This window comes from Antechinus flavipes, chromosome 2, assembly GCF_016432865.1.
Source record: "Antechinus flavipes isolate AdamAnt ecotype Samford, QLD, Australia chromosome 2, AdamAnt_v2, whole genome shotgun sequence".
NCBI lineage: Eukaryota > Metazoa > Chordata > Mammalia > Dasyuromorphia > Dasyuridae > Antechinus > Antechinus flavipes.
In genome coordinates this window covers 19,829,894-19,855,074 of record NC_067399.1, presented here as the reverse complement: position 1 = coordinate 19,855,074, position 25,181 = coordinate 19,829,894, and the positions used below count along the sequence as shown (strand labels likewise).

Sequence of the window (25,181 nt, the reverse complement as noted above, 5' to 3'; positions counted from 1 at the left end):
ATAAGGAAGCACAAAGTATGTAACATAGCAAACCCACAGGATGGAGGAGTCTGGTTCCGGAAATCCAATTAGGAGACTACGGTAACGCCGGCAATGAGGGCTGGGGCTTACATGGAGCCCAAGGAAATGGAGTGATGTTCTGGAGGCAGAGATGAACTGACTTTGCAACTGAGTATTTGGGGGCACAGGAGAGGAAAGAGCAGACGATTTGACTCTGAGGCTGTAAATCAGGGTGAACAAAAGGGTGAGTTCTGTTCTGGAAATAGTGAGACTGGATACCTATGGGACATCCTGTTGATATACAATAGGCAAGTGGTTTTGTATGATGGAACTTCAGGAAGGGGGGAAAGGGAGAGAGAGAAAGAGGGATGGAGAGAAAGGAGAGAAAGAGGGAGAGAAAAAGAGGGAGAGAAAGAAGAAAGAGAGAGAGGGAAAGAGACAAGAGACACAGATATAAAGAGAAAAGAGAGAGAGAGAAGAGAGAGACAGAAAGACAGAGACAGAGAGAGAGAGAGAGAGAGAGAGAGAGAGAGAGAGAGAGAGAGAGAGAGAAAAGAGAGAAGCAAATAGAGAGGCCGTCACATAGAAACAAAAACAGACAGATGGAGGGAAAGGATGAAGGAAGGAAAGAGAATCAGAGATAAAGATACAGAGAGAGAGAATGGAGAGAAGAAGAAAAAGAGAAAGAGGAGGAAAGGAGAGAGAGAATACACAGAGATAGAGGGACATAGAGTGGGGCCACACAGAGTTAGACAGACAGAGAAAGGGCTGGGTTGGATATATGGACATGGAAGTTATCTGTATGGAAATAATAGTGGAGGCCTTGGGATCTGACAAAATCACTCATAGCTGCCAGTTGGTGAAACCTCTCTATGTACTCCAGTGCCTCAGTCTTCCCTTGTCCTGCTATGAGCTCTGGGGCATCCCTGGTGCCTCCAGAATGAAGCAGACACTCCTGTACTTGTCAGGTGAAGCTCTTGTCCACCTGGCCTCTTGTTTCCATTTTTTATTTTTTTATTTTTTGAGGCAATTGATGTTAAATGACTTGCCCAGGGTCACAAATCTATGAAGTGTTAAGTGTCTGAAGCTGGATTTGACATCAGGTCCTCCTGACTTCAGGATCAGCACTCTATCCATTGCACCATCTAGCTGCCTCTCTTGGCAGTTCTGGCTGCCTCTCTGGCTCACTTGGCCTTCTACCTTCAGCAGGCCCCATCTCTCATCTCCTGGTCTTTGTACCCACTGTTCCTCTAAGATGGTTACATGATTTATTCAAGACCACACAGCCATAACTGGCAGATCCAGGACAGAAACCCAGGCCCTGTGATTCCAGAGCCTTTCTGAGACTTGAGGGGAGAACATTGCATTCTGGGCAAATATCAAAATAGAAACAGACAGCAAAATGGAGCTTGGCTCATCTAGCTTGGCTAAAACTCAGAATATGTACCTTAAAAAGATCATTTTGAGCTATAGGCCCACTCTTAGAAATGTATCTTTGGCAAGTGCTTTATAGGCCTCTAAAGATCAAGACATTTTGGAGCCAAAGTTTCTGAGTCAAAGGGGGCCCTTGGGTGCTCTGGAGAAGAATTCACACTCCCAAGAGTAATTATTGCAAATGCATAAAATAAAATACACAGGATTATCTATCACTTTCTTTCTTTTTTTTTTTTTTATACAATGTATTTAATTTTTCCAATAATATGTAAAGTTTTCAATATTCATTTTTGTAAGTGTTTGAGTCCCAAATTTGTATATTTTCTTTTTTTAAAATTTAAAAAATTTTTTCCAAATACACGCAAAGATAATTTTCAACATTCACCCTTGCGAAACCTTGTATGCCAAATTTTTCTCCCTCTCTTCTTCGCTTCCCCTCTCCCCTAGATAACGGGTAATACAATATAAGTTAAACACATGCAATTCTTTAAAACGTATTTCCATATTCATACTATTGTGCAAAAAAAATCAGATCAAAAGATAAAAGAAAAAAACACAAGAAAAAACAAGCAGTAAACAAACAACAACAAAATAAAAAGGTGAAAATACTATGTTGCGATCCACATTCAGTTCCCACAATCCTCTCTTTGGATGTAGATGGCTCTTTCCATCACAAGCGTACTGCAATTGGCCTGAATCGTCTCATTGTTGAAAAACCAAGTCCATCATAGTGGATCATCATATAATTTTGTTAATGCACAGGATTATCAAAAGGTAGTAAAAATGTCATTTTTTTGGCTTATAATTTATTGTATATATACAATATATAACTAGTTCTTGGGTGGATTGCCAGTAAGAAAGATCTGTAAGATCCTTCTAATTCTCAGCCTATGCACAGAATAGACATTTTGATAAATCTTTGTTTCCAAGATTATATGATGATCAACTGTGATGGACATGACTCTTCTCCACATTGAGACGATTCAGGCCAATTGCGGTGGACTTGTGATGGAGAGAGCCAGCTCCATTCAGAAGGAAGACCAAGGGGACTATATGTGGATTACAGCATAATATTTTCATTTTTTGTTGTTGTTTGTTTGTTTGTTCTTTTCCTCCTTTTTTTTTTTTTTTCTTTTTGATCTGATTTTTCTCGTGCAGCACGATAGATATGGAAATATCTTTAGAGGAACAGCACATGTTTAACCTGTATTGGATTACTTGCTGTCTGGGGGAGGTAGGGAGCAAGATATGGAGTCTAAGGTTTTGCAGGGGTGAATGTTGAAGACTATCTTTGCATGTATTTGAAAAAATAAAAAGCTATTATATAAAAAAGCAAATGTTTGTTCAATGAATGGATGAGCCATGCAGCCAAAGTTTGCCCCATCAGACTATGGGCTTTTATTTGAGAGAGGGAAACTGAAGTGTTTGCCTCTGCCAAAAGGAACCATCCCTTAGGAAAGAGATTTCCAGTTCAGAATATTGCTTATGTTCTGGACACTGCCTGTGGCTGGTGGACTAGAAGAAAAGAAGTAATTTTGTTGCACCTACTGTGTGTCAGGCACTGTACTAAGTGTATTTAAAAAACAAACAACAAATATTTCATTGGATTCTCAAAGTAACCCTTTATGGGAGGTGATATTATTATCCCCATTTTACAGTAGAAAAACTGAGGCTGGTAGAGGTTGTGACTTACTCGGGATCAGCCACCTACTAAGTGTCTAAGGCCACATCTGAACTCAGAATCGGCAGCTGTGGTACAAGGGAGCTGCAACCATTCACGGGCCCCAGAATCTCAGATCCTTAGAAATCCACCAGGTGTGGGGTATCTTGTGTACTACGATAAGGGTGGGGAGGGTATAAGTTGGTGCCTGGTTCCCACCTGCAATGAATGATCTCCCAGGACGCTTCCAGCTGTGATTCATTGATTCTCTACACTTCCTTATCTGGGGGCACCCAGAAAGGGAAGGGCCTGGGTGTGGTGGCAGGCCAGGGGATAGGCCCTAAGGAGCTGAGGATGACAGGCTGATAGGCTTGGAAAAGAAAGGCCTGGAACTGGGACTGGAAAGGCCTTTAGGGCTCCTCTGGCCCACTCCCCCCTTTTTTCAGGAGCTGTAGACACACTATGTTCCACTAAGAAAGATCTTAGGCCCTGAAACGTTAGCATGTCCCACAGAGGTCATAAAGTCCAACCCCCTGTTTAAAAAAGGGGATGACCTACTACGCGCAGTCAATAACAACAAGCGCCTACTGCATTTACTCTTTGGATATCAAGTATAATTAACGTTGGCTGCGGAGAGAAAGGGAAACATGTGGTCACAGGAAACGGACATGTTCTGGGGATATAACGTGCACATGATGAGTGCACGCAAAATGGATACAGTCTAGATACAAAGTAGAGGCAGGTTCTAATGGCTGGGGAGGGGACACAAGGCTCCTGTTCTTGCAGAAGGCATCCAAGGGAAGGTGTTCCAGTCCCCGGAGTTTAGGAAAATCTGCTTGGCAGCTGGAGGATGCATTGGAGTGAAATGTCCCCCTAAATTGGGGTCCATAAAAACCTGAGTTCAAATCCAGCCTCCAATCCCAACTAGATGTGTGACCCTGGGCAAATCGCTTTATTCTGCCTCAGTTTCCTTATCTGTCAAATAAGCGGGAGAAGGAAATGGCAAGCCACTTATCTCTGCTGAGAGAAAACATCAAAGGCTGGGAAGGGACTGAATACCTACAACGGTCCATCTAACTTCCCAGCCTCAGTTTCCTTATCTGCAATTTGGGGATAATAATGGCACCTGACAGCATGTGCCATTTATGAATGCTCTTTGTCGAGCCGAGTGGCCCAGTAAGCGAGAGGAGGTCCCCAGCGCTAGTGGATTGGGTTTTCCTTCGAATCTACTCGGCTCTTACCTCCACAGGGTTATTGGGAGGCTCGGATGGCACAATGTGCCCAGAATGCTTTGCAAACTCTATAGAAATGTCAGCGGCTGGCACGATTCCGGGGCCTAGGTGAGGCTGGACTTGGCGCCGGTCCCGACCCGGAGCACGCTAGGTGCAGTGGAAGCTTCCACAGAGGAAGCGTGGAAGGAGCGCAGGCCTCGCGGCTTGCGGAGAAATGGAGGAAAGGAGGGGCTTGGGACCGGCTCCCTTAGAGGGCGGGGGCTGCCCCGGAGCCCCCGGGGCCAGGCACGGAGGAGGGGCTCGATGAAGGGATAGCGTCGGCGGCACGGGCGCCTCTCCGCGCCGGGAGAGCCGCGGCTCGTGCAACAGGCCATCCCCGTAACTTTGCTCCAGCCCGGGCCTCGGGAACGGACCGGGCTGGCTTTGCACAACGCTCCCGGCCCCCGGGGGGAGGGGGGTCCCCGCAGCGGCGGGGGCCACTCCGGTCTCCGCCCCGTTCCCGGCCGGGCCGTGCACGCGCATCCTTTCCGAGGGAGCGACGGAGGGAGGAGGGGAGGAGAGCACCCTCGCCTCTCCCCGAGAAGCACCCCGAGCCCGCCGCCTCACCCCTTCCCGCCCCCCCTGCCGCGGCCCGGCTGCCTGGAAATGTGCAGAAGAGCTGTGACGTCACAAAGGGGCGGGCATGAGCGGCAGGTTGGCCAATGGAGAGGCGCAGACCGGCCCTTCGGCGCTCGGGATTAGCTGCCGCGGCTCCCCCGGCAGCGTTTTCCCCTCCCGCCATGGCGTCAGGCGCCACTGCAGCCGGAGGTGGGACCCGCTGAAAGAGTGAAGTTTTTTTCTTTGCTCGCCTTACTCCGCTCGCCCTCCTGCGCCCACGCTTCGGCCCCGGCTGGCGGATGGCGCTGCGGAACCCGTCCGCCGGTCGGAGGATGGATGGGGACTCTCGCGAAGGAGGCGTCGGCTCCGGCCCCGGCGGCGGCAGCAAGGACGCGGGCGCCGAGGACTACGAGAACCTGCCCACGAACGCCTCTCTGTCCACGCACATGACAGCGGGGGCCATGGCCGGGATCCTGGAGCACTCCGTCATGTACCCCGTGGACTGCGTGAAGGTGAGGCTCCGCGAGCACGCGTGGGCGGCCGCCCGCCCCGAGACCACCCCTGCGAGCCGTGCACGCTGCCATCCCGTCCGGCTGCCCGCTGCTCCCGGGGGGCGTCTCCTCCCGGGGGGAGGGGGGCGTCCCGTTCCGGGAGCTTCCAGTTGGAGGGGGGCGTCCGGGTGGAGGGGGCGTTCCGTCCCGGGGACATTCCATCCCGGGGGGCGCCCCGTTCCCTAGGGCACCTCTTCGCAGGGACGTTCCAGCCCGGGGGGCGTTCCGTTCCGGGAGCGGGGAGGAGCGTGCTTGGCTGCCGAGGCCGGCGGGCTGTGCCCTGCTCCCGCCCCCGGAGCCGGGGATGGCGGGTGCCCTGGGAGCCCTCTTCCTCGGCCTGGGAGGGCTCGGCCCGCCCCCTCCCCCTGCCCCTCCTCCCCTTAGCCTGGAGCGAGCACATTTCTCCCAGAGTGGGTGTGTGCGTTCTGGGAGCTGGGGCAATAGACTCTTCCCCTTGAGCGGGGGTCGCTGCCGTTAACATTAGTTTCTGCACACCCTAAGTCGCCTCCCGTCCTTCTGGTACCCACGAGGGTGCCCCTGTGTCCAGGGAGCTTGCATGGGAGAAACTTGCGTCTGAAGGCGTGCTCCCTGCCCGGGAGAAAGGGGGCTGGGCCCCTCAACCTTTTTTTCCCCCTGCCGCGGGTACCCTGGTTTTGAGCAGCCTCTTCCGGGATAGGGCAACTGTCCGGCCTCCTTAGGTAGACCGGGGCCCCTTCCCTGCCTCCAGTGCCGAAAGAAAGACCCGAGGCAGCCATTCCTGGGCGGGCGCAGCTGCTGGGGTGGGTGGGTGCAAGATTCCTAGCGGAGGATCGGGAGCTGGCCCAAGGGATTCTGCTCCCTCCGGCAGAAGGGCTGCGAGAATTGCGGTTTCGTTTCTCCCTCCGGGTGAAACACCCACGTGGAGAAAGTGCGAGCCCCTCGATCTATTTAGGGCTGGTCCTGCCGCTAACCCGCTGCGATCTAGCTTAGCTGTGTGACCTTGAGCTGGTCATTTCTCCAGGATTCTCCCTGCTCCCTCCTCTCCCCCCCCAAAAAAAAAATGAGGGAAGAAAGAAGTGGAGGGTGTTTGAGGCGCTCCTGGTTAGACTCTGGAGCCCAGAAGGGACCCAACTTTCTTCTCATTGCGCGAGGAGCCTGCCGGCCAGGGATTTTGCCCCCGGTCCAAGGTCACACAGGTGGTGGCAGCCCCTCCCGGTTCATAGCTTCCTCTGCCTTCTCCCGCACCAGCAGCCTAGAGGGCAACGGGGCCGGCCAAGAGTTTGGCCCCAGCACTGGCCCTGCCGTGCTGGCACTGCTCTGTGGGCAGAGCTGGCAGGGCTCTGTGGGCGGCTCACTATTTGTGATGTAGATCATGGCAACTCACTGAGGGCAGGCTCAGTGGTCCCTGACACACAGTAGGTGCTTAGTAATGGTGGGTGAATTGGTGCCATCTCCCAGGACCCCTCACTATTGGAACAACCCCCGGGCATCCTCCCTGCGGAGCCATTCCCTCCCGGATGGCAGGGATGATGCGGGTGGCCGGTCTTTGGCCCCCGGGGGTCTCTGAGGGTCTCTCGCAGCCCTGCCCAGGATCCGTTGCCAGCAGGATCTGGCAGGCGTTGGGGAATGATTGGTAACTGGATGGAGGACAGATAGTTCTCAGTTCTGCCCACTGCTAAAGCCGGAGCCACACAAGGAAGTCAGAGACCCGGCCGGCCTGCTGAGTGTTTGCTGGGGGTGGGACATAGGGTGACTGGGAAATGGAGAGCAGCATCCATTAGGGAGAAGCCGGTGGTGTTGGCCCAGCCTAGCCTTGGATTAGGGCTAAAGAGGGAAGGGACCTTAGGGCAACTTCATCCTGTGACAGGCAGGAAACCCAGCCACTTACTCAGAGTCACAGCCATATGGGAAAGAGTCCAGATGCCAGTCTGGCCCCTAGAGCAGGGCTCTCCCCTGCAGCTGAGTTTCTCATGTCCCTTAGTTCTGGGCTCTCCCGTGCGGTTGAATTTCTCCTCTGTCCCTTAGTTCTGGGCTCTCCCCTGCAGCTGAGTTTCTCATGTCCCTTAGTTCTGGGCTCTCCCGTGCGGTTGAATTTCTCTCTGTCCCTTAGTTCTGGGCTGTCCCCTGCAGCTGAGTTTCTCATGTCTCTTAGTTCTGGGCTCTCCCCTGCAGCTGAGTTTCTCATGTCCTTTAGTTCTGGGCTCTCCCGTGCAGCTGAGTTTCTCATGTCCCTTAGTTCTGGGCTCTCCCCTGCAGCTGAGTTTCTCATGTCCCTTAGTTCTGGGCTGTCCCCTGCAGCTGAGTTTCTCATGTCCCTTAGTTCTGGGCTCTCCCGTGCGGTTGAATTTCTCCTCTGTCCCTTAGTTCTGGGCTCTCCCCTGCAGCTGAGTTTCTCATGTCCCTTAGTTCTGGGCTCTCCCGTGCGGTTGAATTTCTCCTCTGTCCCTTAGTTCTGGGCTGTCCCCTGCAGCTGAGTTTCTCATGTCCCTTAGTTCTGGGCTCTCCCCTGCAGCTGAGTTTCTCATGTCCTTTAGTTCTGGGCTCTCCCGTGCAGCTGAGTTTCTCATGTCCCTTAGTTCTGGGCTCTCCCCTGCAGCTGAGTTTCTCATGTCCCTTAGTTCTGGGCTGTCCCCTGCAGCTGAGTTTCTCATGTCCCTTAGTTCTGGGCTCTCCCGTGCGGCTGAGTTTCTCGTCTGTCCCTTAGTTCTGGGCTCTCCCGTGCGGCTGAGTTTCTCATGTCCCTTGGTTCTGGGCTCTCCCCTGCAGCTGAGTTTCTCATGTCCCTTGGTTCTGGGCTCTCCCCTGCAGCTGAGTTTCTCATGTCCCTTGGTTCTAGGCTCTCCCCTGCAGCTGAGTTTCTCATGTCCCTTAGTTCTGGGCTCTCCCGTGCAGCTGAGTTTCTCGTCTGTCCCTTAGTTCTGGGCTCTCCCCTGCAGCTGAGTTTCTCGTCTGTCCCTTAGTTCTGGGCTCTCCCCTGCAGCTCCCAGCCACATTGTTGCTAGAAATAAATTTCCCCCTTTTTCTATGATTTCCCACCAGTCTATTTCGCCTATTCCTGTCTTAGATTGCCACACTGTCCTGACCAGGAAGCACCTTATAATTGGGGACTGTCAGGGAGGAGGTGACATCTAACACTTAGAAGACCAAGTGGCTCCCGCCTCAGCACTGCCAGCTAATTAGACCTGGGGTGGGGGGAGATGGGACTAATAGCATCAACTCTCTGATCCTTGATTATTCCATCTCTAAAATGGGGCTGAAATCCCTGGACAGTCTATTCCCAAGGGTGGTGTGCGTATCAGAGAGGAGGAACAGCTCATGTAAAGACCTGGGCAAGAAAAAAAGACTTTTTATTTTTAAACTTCAAATGAGACCGTTTTCCCGGAGCCATAGAATACCACGTGGCCCTCCCTTAGGAAGAGGTCCGTCCGTCGGTCCCTTTGGAGGCCGTGCTCCCTTTGGAGGCCGGGCCGGTTATCTGAGCACGCCCTGGAGCCCAGACAGAGCTGGCCGGGTGCCTGGCCGCCATGGCTGTGGCAGCCTGCCTGGTGCTTCTGTCTAGGTCCAGCAGATAACAGTGTCTCCATGTGGCCGGTGCCACTTTGACTTCCATCCTTAAAAACACACGACCAGCCGTACCATTCTTGGGATCTTTTGGGGGACATCCCTACCGTGGGGGAGGGGTGGGGAGAAGGGTTTGCTCTGGCTTGCTTCTGTTCTTGAGGCTCCCTGGGTCTTGGTTGATTGGCCCCCGTAGCCGTGGGGTGTCCGTGTCCAGTTGGGAAGTTCGTTCTCTGCCGAGCCTTTCAGGACCTGGAACCGAAGGGCACCCTGGGAGGAGCGGTGGATCAGGTGTCGGGAGTCTTGGATTCTAGTCCTGGCACTGCCCGCCTCCCCCTGTGTGGCCCAGCAGGGGCAAGTACTTCCCCTCTCTATAAAGGCCTTTCACCTTTTAAAATGGGCTTGTTAGACTTGGGCAGCCATGATCATTATATCCTCACAAAGACCCCGGGAGGCCGATGGTTGCCACTTCCATCCCAGTTTTACAGATGAGGAGGCTGAGAAAGAAAAGTAGTGAGCTGCCCGGCCTCGCTCAGCTGGCGAGGGCCCGAAGGGAGACTCTGGTGTCTCTGGTCCTGAGGGACCTTCCCCCTCCAGCACAGCTGATGATTCGGTTCCTGGAACCCAGAGCCTTCCCTCTCTGCCCTCTCCCTCTGAGTCCTTTCCCACAGCTCCCCCTTCCCTCAGTTTTGTTAAATGAGGGGTTTGGGGAGCAGTTAGATGGCTCCGTGGATAGAGCGCCAGCCCTGGAGTCAGGAGAATCCCAATTCTAATCCAGCCTCAGACATTTAACACTTACTAGCTGTGTGATGCTGAGGAAGTCATTTAAGTCCAATTGCCTCAAAAAATCCAAACCCACCCCCACAAATGAAGGGGTTGCTTAGATGGTTTCCAAGGTTCCCTCTGGTATTGCATCTCTCTGATCTTCTAACCCACGGGTTCTGATCTCGCCTCAGTCACTCTATGTCTGGGTGACTCTGGTTACAATTTGTGAACCTCAACTTCCTCATCTGTAAAGTGGGGACAAATGCTTGGCTCTGCCTCAGAGGTTTGTGAGGGTCAGATGGGGTGAATGGAGATATAATCTGTTATTATTGGGCAGTTGGCCCGGGGCTGGGCAGTGCCCACTTGGGGTCATGGTTGAGTTTACCCTCCACGTCCTCATAAGCTCTTAATTTTCCTCCAGGGCCCCCCCTCCCCCCCCCGGGGCCAGGGGGTGGGCGAGCACCTTTAGGTGTTGCCCAGAGTTCCTCGGGGCCAGGGGTGTCAGTTTGGATGGTGGGCCCTGCAGTTCCAAGCCAGGAGTTAGGAGAGTGGGGCAAGAATGCCAGGTGGGTGGAGGAGGAAATTCCAAGCAGATTAGGCATACCACCCGGAGTCCGTGCCGGTCCCCAGACCCAGCCGTGGCCGGGGCGGCCGGGCCAGAGGGCAGACGGGCTCTCCCAGCATGGCGCTTCCCTCCCTTTTTCCTCCTGCCCCAGTTGCCTCCCCCTCCCCTGACCCGGAGGGATGGGTTGAAGAACCCTCTGACTTGTCCCTCCCACATGGGGCTTCAGTACAGAGGAAATGGAAGCTTGGGAGTTCCAAGACCTGGCCGGGAATCTCACTCCTTTTCCTGTTCCTCAGAGGCCCTTCCTTTGCTTAGGTCTCAGTTTCCCTCTTTGCTTAGGTCTCAGTTTCCCTATCTGTAAAGTGAAGGGGAATTGGTCTCGTGAAGTCCCATCTAGCTTCAGGTGCCATGAATTCTCACGCGCTCTCCACTCCCTCTGCTAAAGGGACCTTCAGCACCTCTTGTTTTCATGATTTGACAGATGATGACCAAAGTCACTTAGGTAACAAGCATAGTCTTCGTGATTTCTGTTGTGGAGCTAAGTGTTAGAGATTTGAATTTATGGCCTCTGACCTCCTCCACTGCCTCTGGAGCCAATGCTGGTCAATGATACAAAGCTTTCAGCCCTGGTGAATCAGATGTTGGGGAGGGAGTATATCCTTTCTGCCCTTTTGCCCCTGCAGAAACAAAATGCTGCCTGAGCCAGGCCCCAGGTTTCCAGGTTTGGAGCAAAATTATTCCAATTCTCTGTTCTCTTCCCCCTCCCCCAGGCTTTTTTTCTCTTCCCCCTTACTCCTTTATTTTTATTTTATCTCTTTAGTTTTGATATATCCTATTTGTGACACTGGAAGGAGCCAAGATTTGGAGAGACAGAAAACTCTGTGCTTGGTTCTTTCAATATGTGGTATGTCCCTGAGATAGGGGGATTTAGGGCAGCCAGACCAAACTCTCCTTATTTGAGGGATGAGGCCCGAGGTCACCTGGTAGCTTTAACTCCAAATCTGGGGAAGAAGGGACCGTGGGGGATGAGGGCTGGAACTCAGGGGCAGAATTCAGAAACAGTTTCTGGAGTGAGCGGGGAGGGTTTGTCTGGAAGTGGTGATAGTGCTGGGATAGAAAGTCAGTACGATACGCGTGGATGGCATGTGGTTTGGGAAATACACGGGGTGGATTCCTGGCCTTCCTCAGGCCCCAGGCTGGCAGATCATGGATTTGAGTCAGATGACAAATCACTCAGCATGATGACCTGGCATTTGAAAAATGAAATTTGTCCGTGGCTTTTGCTTTTAGGAGAGGCAGTAGTGGTGAGGGGGCTGCTCTTAGGAAAGCCATACTGCCTGTGGAAGCTTGGGCAAGCCCTTTGTGCCCAGGGACCTTGGACTGGTGGGTTGCAGAGGAGATGCTATCTGTACCTTTAGAAGGAGTTTCCTTAGATGGAAGTTTCTAATGCCCATAAAGTTGCTGGAATCCTTCCCAGTAATGAAGAGAAACAGTGATTCCCAATCCATTGTTTTGGTCTGAGAGTGTATACAGTGTTCTAACCCTGGGGTTTCTACTCCTCTCTGGCCAGAGAAAGGAGCCCCTAGTCTCCTTAGTCTGTTTGGTGGGCCCTAATGATGGTTATTATTATTTTTTAACAAAACATACACACGGATAATTTTTCAACATTGCAAAACCTTCTGTTCCAACTTTTCCTCTCCTTCCTCGACTCCCTTCTCTAGATGGCAGGTAGTCCCATACACGTTAAATATGTTAAAGTGTACGTTAAATCCAATGTATTTGTCCATATTTATACAGTTATCTTGCTGCACAAGAAGAATCAGGTCTAGAAAGAAAGAAAAAACCCGAGAAGGAAAACAAAAATGCAAGCAAACAGTAACAGAAAGTGAAAATTCTATTATTGTGGTCCACACTCATTTCCCACAGTCCTCTCTCTGGATGTAAATGGCTCTCTTCATTATTGAACCATTGGAAGTGGTTTGAATCATCTCTTTGTTGAAGAGAGCCACATCCGTCAGAATTGATCTTTGTATAGTCTTGTTGTTGCTGTGTATAAATGATAGAGATGATTATTCTTTGGAGTACAGAGCCCTAAAGTTGCTGGAATCCTTCCCAGTAATGAAGAGAAACAGTTACGCCCCATCCAGTTGTTTTGGTCTGAGAGTGTATACAGTGTTCTAACTGGGGGGTTTTACTCCTCTCTGGCAGGAGAAGGGAGCCCTGGCCTCCTCAGTCTGTTTTCTGGGCCTTAATGATGGTTATTCTTTGGAGTACAGAGCCCTGTTAGAGCTCTTCACCTGACTGCGGTAATTGTGGGTCTTGCTCTCCAGAAGCACCACTCCCTTCATTCAGCACCCGCCCAGCCCAGCAAGAGGTCTCGTGGGCTGCCCGGGGCCATTAGGTCCACATGCCGGGCTAGGTTTTGTCAGTTTCCCAGTTCATACTCACTTTGTTTCCAGTTCTTGGCACACCCCCCTTACCCCCCATAAATATATATATATACATATATATGGCTGCCCCTCCCATCAAAATGTAAGCTCCTCCAGGGCAGAAACCGATTCATTGTTTGTCTTTGTATCAGAGCCACAGAAGGCTGTACCGTGCATAATAGGGTTTAATAAATGCCTGCCTATGATTGAATGACTTGTTTTTCTCCGACTTCCCGGGGGTGTATGTGTGTATATACATCGTTGCAGTAATTCAAAAGAAACACAAAATGTGCAAATGTAGAGACAGCTCCACTCCAGGTATTCATGGGAACTGTTTGTGCTCGACCTCAGAGCTGTGAGCGTGATCAGCCACGGTGGGACATAGGGGACCCCTGACCCCAACATATGATGTCATTTTGGTAATCTTCAGTTCGAAGGGCAACAGCCACCAGTATACTCAGCCATATATCCATGAGTATATGTAATACCCACATGTGTATATAGAGATGTGTGTGTGTGTGTGTTCTATATGTCTCTCTCTGTGTCTCCAGTAGTGCTGACTCAGAGTCAACTTCTCTCATTTCCCCAAAGCGGCAGCTGAGGTCCAGAGGTGCGGTGGGCAACCACCAGCAGTAGGCTTGTGCACCCACGAGTCTAGTCCCTTTTCCAGGTTTGTGGGATCTTGCCCCTGATTTTCTACAGAAAGTTTTCCCCCCTGGGTGCTCAGGTGTGGTTCTCCCAGGCCCTCGTACCCCAGAGAGCGGGGCTTCCCTGGGGACTCCCATCTGCTGATTTCTCTGTCCCGTCATCTGATCCATTCACCCAAAACAAGAATCCTACCAGCCTCCTGCCTATCTCTGCTTGGATACCTCAGCGATGAGGAGCTCCTTTCCCTACTCCTTCAGACGGTGTGTCTTAGGGAAGCCTTGCAGGTCCTTCTCTCCTATAATTACAGAAAATAACATAACAAGTGGTAGAAATGACAAATAGTAATAACGATAGACAAATACAACATTCCAAAGCTTGGACCCCACACCCACCCTGGGAGTAGTGTTGTCTCCCTTTTATTGACGGGGAAACAGGATCATGGAGGAAGAATGACTGATTCTGAGGCGCACAGCTAGTCAGTGGGTGGTACATAGAAGGCGATTAATAAATGCTTGCTGATTAATGGTAAGTGCCATGCCCAAGGTGCTCTGCATTGAGCCACACTCTCCTAGCCAAGTGTCTCCATCCTGGCAGCCCCCAGAGTGAGATCTGAGATGGGGTGATGATGAGTGGAGGGAGGCAGCTTGCCTTTATTCCTCAGTGAGAATTTAGTTTGCACCTGCTGTATACCAGGCATTATGCTAGGTGCTGAGGATACTTGACAAACAGGAGTCTCTGCCCTCCAAGACTATTGCCCATCTATTACATTACATTCTTTTCCATATGTAAACAACGTTGAAAACTCCCTCTACCAGGAATTGTTTGGGGGACTCTGAGAAATTCTACATGACTTGTCCAGGATCACAGAGCCAGGACGTGTTGGAGGCTGGATTTGAACTCAGCCCTTCCTGATTGAGATATCCTTCTCTTTAGGAAACATAGCTAAGTTCTAAGAATTCCCAAAAAGAAGAGTTTGTAGTTGATCTTGCTCCCTCGAGGGAGCCGGAGGAGTTGATTCCACAGTACAGGTGAGAATTGGAGGGGGTGGGGAGTATGGTGGCCAGCCTCGGACTTTAGAAAGTGGAGGATGGAGGGAGAAGGGACAATCTGAGGTTCCCTTTCCTTCTGTGATTCTGTAGTCTGCCTGGGGTTCAGGATTTGAATCCAGATCTCTGACTTCTCAGTTCAGTGACTTATTTGGCTTCCTGTTGGAACCAGGTGGGACCTTCTTTGTCTATCCCTTGTCATTGAAAAATAATGAACTCTAGATTTTTAGGGGAAAACAAATCTGACTATAACCTTTTCCATCCTTCATCAGTTAACCATTCTTTTTGAGGAAAACACTCAAAGAAGCATGTTAAAATCAATCAGTATATGAAGTATTCCATACCCAGCATTCTCCTGGGCAGAGAGGAGAAGGGAGGCTGATTTTAAGAGGAGAGAGAGAGACAGACAGACAGACAGACATATAGACGTACACACACACACAGACAGATAGAGACAGAGGAAGTAATCATGAAAAGGGAACAGTTGAAAAGAGACCTTGAAAATTGAAACCTGCCTATCAGGTGGGCAGGTCTTGCCTCTTTTTCTAAGTCCTTGAGAATAAATTGTAGGGGGGAAATGGTTGATTGAGTCTACCAGGCAGGGAGGGCACAGCTGAACTGTAACTTTCTGGGTCTTCTCAGATACAGCGTGCTTTAGTGAAAAGATCAGTGGTTCAGGATGGGCCCCCCACTGGCCACTGCTGGTTGTGTCCTCTTGGCCACGTACTATTTTTCTCTGGGTCTCAGTTGGCCTCCCTCTTAAGGTTGTTATTGTATTAGTCAATCAATAAACATTCATTAAAGATCTGTTCTTCTGGGCAACACACAGTGCTAGGCACAGGGGAAATAGAAAAATTGAAGCAGTCTCAGCCCTCAAAGCTTACAGATCTTTGAGGACCCTTCTGGATGTAATAGCCTGTGTTGATAAAATTTTATGTACAAACCTTGGGGGATTTGCAAATCCAGCCTCAGATACTTACTGTCTGACATTAGTCAGCCCCTTAATGTCTCTCTGTCTCTGTGCCTTAGTTTCCTCAGCTGTTAAATAAAATAATAATGGCATCTAGTGAGGATCCATCCAGTGAGATCATATTTAAAAAGTGCTTAGCACAGTGAAAAGCATATAGTAAGTGCTTAATAAGTGTTTCTTTCTTTCCTATGTAAAGGAGAAGAGTAAAAGTCTTTATTGAGAGGGAAGATCGTAGACTCCACATTTCAAGTGCAGAAATCTCTCCAGAATCCTTGCTGGGTGTTTAGTCTCTCGGCCCATGGGATTTTGGAAAGAACAATAGTCTACTCCTTTCAGCTCTGCCAAGAAAGAAGGGAGGTACATTTTCTCCACTCTTCTTGGGGTTCACACTGGTTTCCATGATATTTACACACCATGTTTAATTTTGCTTTTATTTTTGTATTTTAACACCAATTTTTATAAAGTGGGGTTGGGAAGGGGGAAATAAGCATTTATTTATCTGTCTGTTCTGAGCCAGGTCCCAGGCTACCTTTATACTTATTATCTCCTTTGATCCTTACAGCAACCCTGGGAAATAGGTGCTGTTATCCCCATTTTACAGAGGTGGATACAGAGGTAAAGTGATTTGCTTAGGGTCACATAGCTAGCTCATAGTTTAACTTATATCTTCCTGACTCTAAGCCTAGTGCTATATCCACTGGGCCATTTAGGTGCCTAATAGAGTGAACTTCTTACCTCAGTTTCCCCTTCTATAAAGAGGGGAATTGGAATTGATGGAATTGATGATCTCTTAAGTTCCGTTCCAGCTTTGAACTTGTAACCTCACAGGTTGATTTTTTTATAGAAGCCAAAGCTTCTCGAAGGACAGGGAATAGATGTCTCACTGTTGGCAGCACATAGTAGGTGCTTAATCCACGCTTTTGAGATTGAATCATTTTCGAGTTGTGAGTTGCTTTCATAAAACCAGCTGTTGGGTTGGCCAAACAAATAGGGTTGTTATCTCTCCACACTTTGTTTTTTCCTTCCTTTTCTGATAAAAAGCTTATTCAGGGAGAGCCATAATTAGAACCCTTGGTGTTCACTTCCAGGCTCGGTCTTTGTCCTGCTGCCTGTTCGCTCTGATGAAAACCAGGGCTGATGCTTCTGAACAGGATATTTTGGGGCCTTTGATGACATCATCTGTGCTGTCAGGCTTGTCATGAAGCTCAGCAGATAGGCAGCTGATTAACCTTCGAAATGGAAAACTGCCCCTCAGAATGGTGGCCTTGCCCTTTGACAGTGGGATGTGAATCCCCCACTCACCTCTGACCTCCTTTATTTTTTGCCTTCATAATCATATACCCAGCACATAGTAGGTGCTCATTAGATACTTGCCAATAGTTTAAGTCACCTTCAGGCTTATTGTGGATATTTGCTAAGGAGCCATTTTAAATAAGAGCTAGAAGGGACCTTGGAGGCTATTTAGTGTGACCTTCCCCCAGATTTATAGATGAACGAATGGCGACCCAGAGGTTTGCCGGGACTTGCCCTAAGGTATGAGGATACTGAGTCAGGGCAAAGGTTTGAACCCAAGCTGTCCAGTTTAAGAAGAGTGTTGTTGTTCTCTCTGTCCCCAGCTGCACATTTGGGTGTGATGAGGGTCTCAACTAGAGTGGAGAGAGATCCGAGTTAGGGAGACAAATGCTTTTATATCGATTTTTTTTTTTCTCATTTACATGGAAAAGCAGTTTTTAATATATTCAGTAATATTTTTCTTTCCTTTCCTCCTTCCTCCTTGAGAAGACAGTTTGTTCTAAATTGTACATGACGTGTGCAATCATGCAAAAATGTTCAGATTACGTTCTCTTGCAAAAGAAAAGAGACAAAAGAACAAGAAAAAAGTTGACCAAGTATGCTTGGATCTGCACTCGGCTTCCCTGAGTTTTTTCTGTGGAGGTGGGGAGCATTTTCAGAATTGTTTTGCGTTGCCGCCTTTCAGAGAAGAGCGAAGTTTTGCCCAGTTGATCATGTGACCACATTGCTGCCGCTGTCTACAACGTTCTCCTGGTCCTGCTCGCTTCACTTTGCACCCATTCAAATAAGTCTCCTCAGGTTTTTCTGAGAGCGTCCTGCTTATCGTATAGAATAATAATATTCCATCATGTGAGGTACCGTGACTTGTTCAGCCATTTAATTCCAGTTCTTTGCCAGCACAGAAAGCGCTCCTTTGTACGATATTTGTGTTCGTGGGGGAGGTAGATGAGGCCGTTGTAATAGTCTGGGCCTGGCTGGCAGCTTTGAGAGGAGAGAAATGGGGGTCAGATGCAAAAGGCCTGTGGAGGGCGAAGATTGGGCTCATCAGGGGAGGGAGAATGAGTTCTGGGGAATGCCGGGATTTTGAAACTGAGGTCATCCTGGGAAGGTGACAGTGCATCCAACAGAAAAAGGGGAAGGTTTGGAAGAGGGGGCAGGGCTGGAGAAAGATGCCGGGTTCTGTTTTGGATATTTGGGGAGTGAGGTGCCCATGGGACGCGTGTGCAGGAAGAAGGGTCCAGGAGGCCCGTGGTGAGGGGCAAGATGTCTTAGTCTGGGAATCATTTGTGTAGGCTGAGAAGTAAACACATGGGAGTTGATGCTGGTCCCCAGAGGGGGAGAGGAAGAAGGGGAAAGGTAGATCCAAAGGCCTGGAGGTGGCAGTGGGAGACAAGGGAGTGCTTTGGCTGGAATATAGAGGGAGGGACAACAAAGGGAGTGGGAACCTGTGGAGCAAAAAGAGCCATTTGGAATTGGGAGGATCAGGGGCAAACGCTTTCCCCTCCCTAGCCTCAGTTTCCCCCTCTGTAAGATGAAAGAGGTAGGTTATTTCTGAGATCCTTCCCAGATCGAGTTGGCACTTTCTGCTTCATGGTCCTCTTGCCCAGAGGCCTGCCAATCCCAATCTCTCTGTTTGCCAAGATTAGTCACTGTGGGAACTCATGTGGGCCGCCATGAATAGCCTTAAAAACGCAAACACAGAAGCCCCTTTCCTTTCTCCCCTGGCCCCTTTCCTACTTCTTTCTCCCTCCCTGCTCCCTCCTTGTTCCCTTTCTCCTTCCTTCTGTGCCTTCTGTGTACCCTCCCCCCTTTCCCTCTTGCCTACTTCCTCCTTAATTCTCCCCTCTATTTTCCCTTTCCCTCCCTCCTTCCCTTCTTCCCCCTTTCCTTTCCCTCCCTCCTGTCCTTGTCCCCTTCCGTCCCTCCCCCTTTTCTTCCTCTTTCTTTCTGTTCCTTCTCTCCCTTCTTGCTCCCCACCCCCCAGTTCCAAACGGGCTGGTAGCCATCCCCTCTCTTAGACGTAGTAGTTTCTGGGTTGTTTTTCTTTTTCTTGCCTCAAAGTGTTTTCTGGATAAACAAACTAAAGTGTGGACATTGGGGAAAGTCTCAGCAGGGTGGGGTCTCTTGCCCAACCAGGCGAGCAGGTTTGTGCAACATCTGGCCAATTTGTGCAACATCTGGCTGGGGTTGGTCCACAGGAAGGGACGGATCTTGTGTGTGGGTCTGGTTTGGCCTTGGGCTCCCACCCTCCCAGGGTCGAGGTCAATCTATCCTAAGGGGAAATCGAGGCCAGCCTGGCCAAACCCTGAAGCTCCGACAGGGTGGGGCTGGGTAATTTTTGCTTTCTTTATACCTTCATTTACAACTGTTCATTCTCTAGCCCCACCCAGGCTATGTCTTGGATGAATAAAAAAGAACTGAGGAAGAGAGCTCAGTAAACTAACCTACCCCAGCAGCCAGGTCTGACTGGTATATGGAGTATTCCCCACCCATAGCCCCCCGCTTGTACGAAGGGAGGAGGTGCATTTACTCAGCTTTTCTGCTGGGTTCAGAGCTTTGTGCCAAGTCTGGGGAAAAGAACTGGGTTTTAATTTAGTTTGCTTCAGCCTTCCTTTATTAAGCACCTGCTGTTTACTAGACACTGTGGTATCCAGTGGGGGGTTCAGAGATGAAAATGAACTAGCCCCTGACTTCTTATCTCATAAGAGAACCCGGAAGGGAGCCAGGACCTGCCCTCAGAGGACACGGCACAGTTCTCGGACACCAAAGTGGATTTCACCAAGCGCCGACTGTCATGGGCTTTGGGATGGGCTTTGAGAGGAGGCGGTAGTGGACAGTGAGGAGGTGAGAGGAAACGCTGGTTTCCTGCCCCCTTTTCAGAGCCCCAACTGCAGTATTCCCTGCTTCGGTCCCCTGTGGGCTCTTGGACCCCTGCCCTGCTCTCGCCCATTCTCTGGCACAAAGAAGGCGTGGAATCAATGCTTGTGGATAGCTGGCTCGGCCGCCTCTTCCTTGTGCTGAAAAGATGACTGGATGTTCTGGGCCCGAGGGGCTGAGCTTTAGTGTGGTCAGGATGCTGGGTAGATGGCCCACAAACATTTCTGCCCCATTGGCTGTCGGGGCCCTCAGGTGACTTCCTGCCCGGCTGGCTGTGAGTCACATGGACTCGGAGACCTTTGACTTGCCCCCCGCTCTCCTTCATGTTACAGAGGAGGACTCTGGTGGCCACAGAGTCTCCCCGAGACAGTAAGGAGCCGAGCCGAGCTTCCAAACCTGGCCCCTGGTCCCGGTACGCTGCAATTGCCCTGGGACTGGATAGAAGTGGGAGGCAGAATACCCTCCCTGAGCCCCAGGGAGGCACGATTTTAAGCTTGGAGATCTCCTCATCCACACAGTAAAAAGGCATAATTTTTATTAAGCACCTACTCTGCGCCAAGCACTATATGAAGCAGTTTACAGATATTATCTCAGCTGATCCTCCCAACCACACTAGGAAGTAGATGCTGTTATCTCCATTTTACTCTGGAGGAAACAGCCCTGAGAGGTAGATTCTAGGGTGATTCCCATTTTACAGATGAGGAAAATGAGGCAGGTAGAGGCTAAGTGTATTTGAGCTCCGATTTGGACCGACCCCAGGCCCAGGCCCCTCCACTCTGCCCCCTCAATGCTCCAGATCTTGTGAAGGACCAGCCAGAAAACACTTTGGAAATCATAAAGCTCTCTCTGAAGGGGCCGGTTTTAACTTAGCCGTGGCCTGGCACCGGATCCGCAGACGGTGGCTCTGGGATTTGAACCTGACTTAACTGCAAGTCACATTGGGAAACCCAGAGGTTGAAGAAGATGACCTTGAAGGGAGGGAGAGGATGGGGAAGAAGCAAGGGACCCTGTGAGTCCCGTCCCCGATGATTAGTACCCGAGTGATCACAGATGAGACCCTTAAACTCCCCGGCCTCAAAGTGAGGGGGCTAGATTCTGTGGCCTCCAAGGGACGGTGAGCCTCAGGCTCCGGTGGATCCTTCACCTGTAAGGTGAGAAGAGAGATGGGCACCGGTCGCCTGCTGTGCCGCTGCTGCGCCGCTGCTGCCTGTGTCAGCGAGCTGTCCTGAGGCCCAGTGGGAGAGGGCTCCCTCCACTTGAATATTGGAAAGGAATCACCCTTTGTGATGTGGGGTGGGGGTGGGTGGAGCTTGATGCAGTGTTTTATAAAGAGCCCTGGCTTTAAATCCCACCTTTGAGACTTAGTGGCACTGTGGTTTTAGACATGCCATTTGACTTTCCTCTTCTGCCTCCACCTTCACTCTCCCTGTTCACCAGGAAAAAGATGGTGTCTTTTGCTGAATCAGGTCCCTTCACCGCTTAGTCTGTGCTCGAGGATCTTGGGACATATCCACCCTGATCGAAGGTCTTGGGACATGTCCACCCTGATCGAGGGTCTTGGGACGTGTCCACCTTGCTCGGGGGTCTTGGGATGGGTCCATCTTGCTCAAGGGTCTTGGGACATGTCCACCTTGCTTTGGGGGTCTTGGGATGGGTCCATTTTGCTCGAGGATCTTGGGACATGTCCACCTTGTAGCCCTCTTTCAACTGAAACAGAAAACTTGGAGGAGTTGTTGCTGGAACTCCCTCCTCCTTCCCCTGAAGTCACCAGAGGTTCATTCAGTCAACAAGCAACAAGCAGATGACCCGTAAGGGCTGGCCGCGGGCAGGGTAGCCTGTTTGGTTCGCTTCTGCAGGGCAAGGTGGAGGGAGCTCACCTGGACCCTTCTCCCTGGCTCTCCTCTCCTTCCCAGCTACCTCCCGTGAGAGTGGCCGGGCTGACTCCGGGCATCTCGGGGCCGCCCCGAGAGATGTGGGTGAGGGGCCCTGGCCGGGAGAAGCCAGACCCCGAGGGGTGAGCAAGAACGCTGCAGGCATCAGGGTGGCTCCCGTGCCGGTGGGGCTGTGGGCAGGGGGGCTCTGCGCGCAGGGGGCCCGGCTTGTGTGGGGCGCGCCTTTCAGAGGAGTCGGGAGGTGGCTCCGGAGAGCTCGCCAGTGTCCCGGCTGTCCTTGGGGAGGGGGGCTGACTTCCAGAGACGGGCATCTCATAGTGACCCTTAGTCCTCTCCTAGAATCCAAGGCCTTCGCAATAGTGAACGGAGTGCCGGCCAGATCCCACCCCAGGCACGCGCAGGTTCTGTGATCCTGCATGAGTCCTTCAACTTATCTGGGTCTCAGTCTCCTCATCTGTAAGATGGGACTGCCTGCCCCATAGGGCTGCTGGGAGGACGGGCGCTGCCTTTGTACAAGATGCCCCATAGAAAAGGGAGAGCACGTTACCGGTTCCTTCTGGCGCATCAAGGCTGGTGGCAGGGCCCAGTGACCCGGCTGAGCTGCTTTGGTGACAGTTCTTAATGGAAACAGTCAGAGCTCTCGGGCCTGGCTCTACATGCGTGATATGATTTAAGCCTTTGGAGGGGGATGCCATTCTTGTTCCCTTTTTACAGATGGGGAAACTGAATCTCGGAGCTCTTCTGGGACACGCACAAGGTCCCACAGCTAGGAGGTGCCTCATGGGGATTTGAATTCAGTTCAGTGCTGCCTGAGAGAACTGTGGGGGAGGGGAGGTCTCGGTGCCAGCCACATCCTGTTACCTCCCGCTGGCCCTGACACTGGATCCAAGGCTGAGCCGCCACGGGTTTTTATTTCAGGCTTGTTTGTTGGCCTTCGTGCCCAGCCTGGCGTATCAGATGCCCAGAAGCGGGCCCGCCTTGGAAAAGACGAAACCCGGAGGGGCTTGGAGGCTGCCCTGCCACAGGCCTGAGCTGGCCGGGTATCGCCTGTGGGGAGGGGGCGGCCGGGCCCGTGTGGGCCGAGCGGGGCTTCTGACAACGCCCAGCTGTTCAGGGAGAAGGTCAGCGTGACATCGTGTGGCCGGGAGAGCGGCTTGAATTTCATAAACGGCCTGATTGGGGTGAGAGTGTGGTGGGGATGGAAGCAAGCGTTTCTGGTCCAAGATTTAAAGCCCCTGAGTTGTTCAGGAGGCCAGGGAGCCATTTTTCTCCCTCCCTCTCTTCCCCCCCCCCTTTTTTTTTTTTTTTTTTACACCTTTCTTCTTTCCCTTCACTTCCTTCTCTTTCTTTCTTTTTTCTTTATTCTTTCTCTCTCTCTTTCTTTCTTTCTTTCTCTTTCTTTCTTTCTTTCTCTTTCTTTCTTTCTTTCTTTCTTTCTTTCTTTCTTTCTTTCTTTCTTTCTTTCTTTCTTTCTTTCTTTCTTTTTTCTTTCTTTCTTTCTTTCTTTCCTTCTTCCTTCCTTCCTTCCTTCCTTCCTTCCTTCCTTCCTTCCTTCCTTCCTTCCTTCCTTCCTTCCTTCCTTCCTTCCTCTCTTCCTTTCTACCTCCCTTCCTTTCTGCCTCCCTTCCTTTCTGCCTCCCTTCCTACCTCCCTTCCTCCCTCCCTCTCTTCCTCCCTCTCCTCTCTTTCTTTCTCCTTCCCTTCCTCCTTTCCTTCCTTCCTTTCTTCTTCTCTCCTCTCTCCCTTTTCTCAACATGCTTGAACCTTGCCTTCTGACAAACTTGCTGACTAATAACTCTTCGGCCCAGCAGATTAGGCAGAACTAAGTCCTCAATCCTCTTCCTCCTTTTGAAAACTGCTGTTCAGGCCTGGCTTAGTGGCCAGAGCACCTGCCTGGAAGCCTGCCTACTGACTTGTTAGGTTGGATGCTCTTGGATGAGTCATTGGGCTCCTAGATTCCAGTCTCCTCATCTGGGAAATGAGATCCCCTCTAGAGCATTCCTGCGCCCACCCTTGTTTCTAATTCTGGGATTTCCTCTGGAGAATTTGGCGTCTGATTTTCCGCTTTGGAGCCGACCGCTGGGATTCCCGTTTCTCTCCTCGGCCTTCCTCAAGGCTGGGAGTAAAATTGAAATGGGGCCCTTGGCTCCCGTATCCCCTGGGCTGAGGCCTCAGTGGGAGTGAGAGCGCCTACATGTGGCGCTTCTCCTTGGAGCCTGGCAGCAGCCTGGGAAGCAGCTCCAGCCAGCTCCCAGACCCGGGACTGTTAGCGGGGGCTCCGACACACTCAAGTCCGGCCGGAATTCTTCCTCTATGCAGATGAGGGGAAGCTGAGGGCTCTGAGATGGCCAGTGACTCGCCCACTGTGTAAAGGCAGCCCTCGCTTTCGAACCTAAGCTTCAGGATCTTAGATTTAAACCTGCAAGGTGATTGAGAAGCTATTACATTAATCTAGCTCCTTAATTTTACAGATGAGGAAACTGAAGTATTGAGAGAGATGAAGTGACTTGTTTAGGGTCACACATCCAGTAAATGTGTGAGGTCAGATTTGAACTCAGATCCTTTGACGCCACCCCTAGCCTCTCATTTCAGGGATTGGTTAAGTGTGGATTTCTCTGTTGTCTCGTTGGGGTGTCTTGTCAGGATAGTATTTAGCCTCCCTTGGTAGGTGAGTTGTGGGATGCCCTGTCCAGGGGAGTTCTGATTCACTCTCACAGCCACTTCTTCATAGAAAGTTCCCAGAGTTCCTTTAGACTGATTCCGGAACAATCCAAATTCACTCAGAATATGTGGTTTTTACTGGAAGATGATTTTAATTGAAAACAGGTTTCTGGCAGGCAGCTCCAAGCGATTTGGCGGAAGATGGGTGAGGGGGCCAGGGAGGATTATGGGAGATGTTTGTGTAACCCTGAAGCTGCCAGAGGATGAGAAAAGACCGGCCTAGGAAAAAGCAGCCCAGAGCACCCGACTTGTCCTCCTGTCTGCCCTTGGAACATTTGTTGGTGATGACTGCTTGGAACGAGTTTGAAGGTATTGGGCATCTGCTAACTAGAACTCATCAAGCATTTGTTAAATGACTTTGGTGTTTCAGGTACTGCCCTTGATGTTGGAGATACAAAAAGAAAAACAAGATAACCCTTTGGAAGTAAGTGTTTTATTGTTCCCATTCTATAGAGGAAGAAACTGAGGATCAGAGTGATTTGTCTAGAGCTACATAGGCTAGTTACCATCTGAGGCAGGATTAAAGTAGCTATGTGACATTGGATGAATTATTTGTCGAGCCTTGGTTTCCTCATCATAAAGTGGGAGAAAGGAGATTAGATTTCGAGAGTGGCTTCTGGTTAGTTCTTGATGGCCTCGATGGCCTGTCCCGGTATTTCCTCACTCTCCGGTGGATAAACTGTCAAATTCTGAGTCACAGAAAAACTGTCTAGCCCTTTCAGCATTCATGTGAATTACCACATCACTCTTTAGCTTTGTTCAACAGACGTGCATGTAAGATACATTGTGTCAGATCTGGGGGATACAAAGGTTTATAGTATATACATATAATATATTTTATACCTGTCCTGCTATCTCCTCACTTTCTAGGTGACAAACAAAACTGTCAGATCCTCATACTGATTTGTGAATTATTGTATCAGCTGAGAAAAACTGTCAAGCTCTTTCAGCATCCGTGTGAATC

General features: G+C 50.6%; 1 protein-coding gene across 1 annotated transcript in view; it reads left to right on the top strand.

Annotated features, from left to right (window-relative positions):
- Nucleotides 1-5,123: 5,123 nt before the first annotated feature.
- The window catches only part of SLC25A37 (solute carrier family 25 member 37), a 48,007-nt gene continuing 27,949 nt past the window's right edge, over nucleotides 5,124-25,181 (top strand). The window contains exon 1 of the mRNA XM_051974220.1: nucleotides 5,124-5,435. Within this exon, the coding sequence (XP_051830180.1) occupies nucleotides 5,223-5,435 (213 nt within the window). The 5' untranslated portion in view covers nucleotides 5,124-5,222. The remainder of the gene's footprint in view (nucleotides 5,436-25,181) is intronic.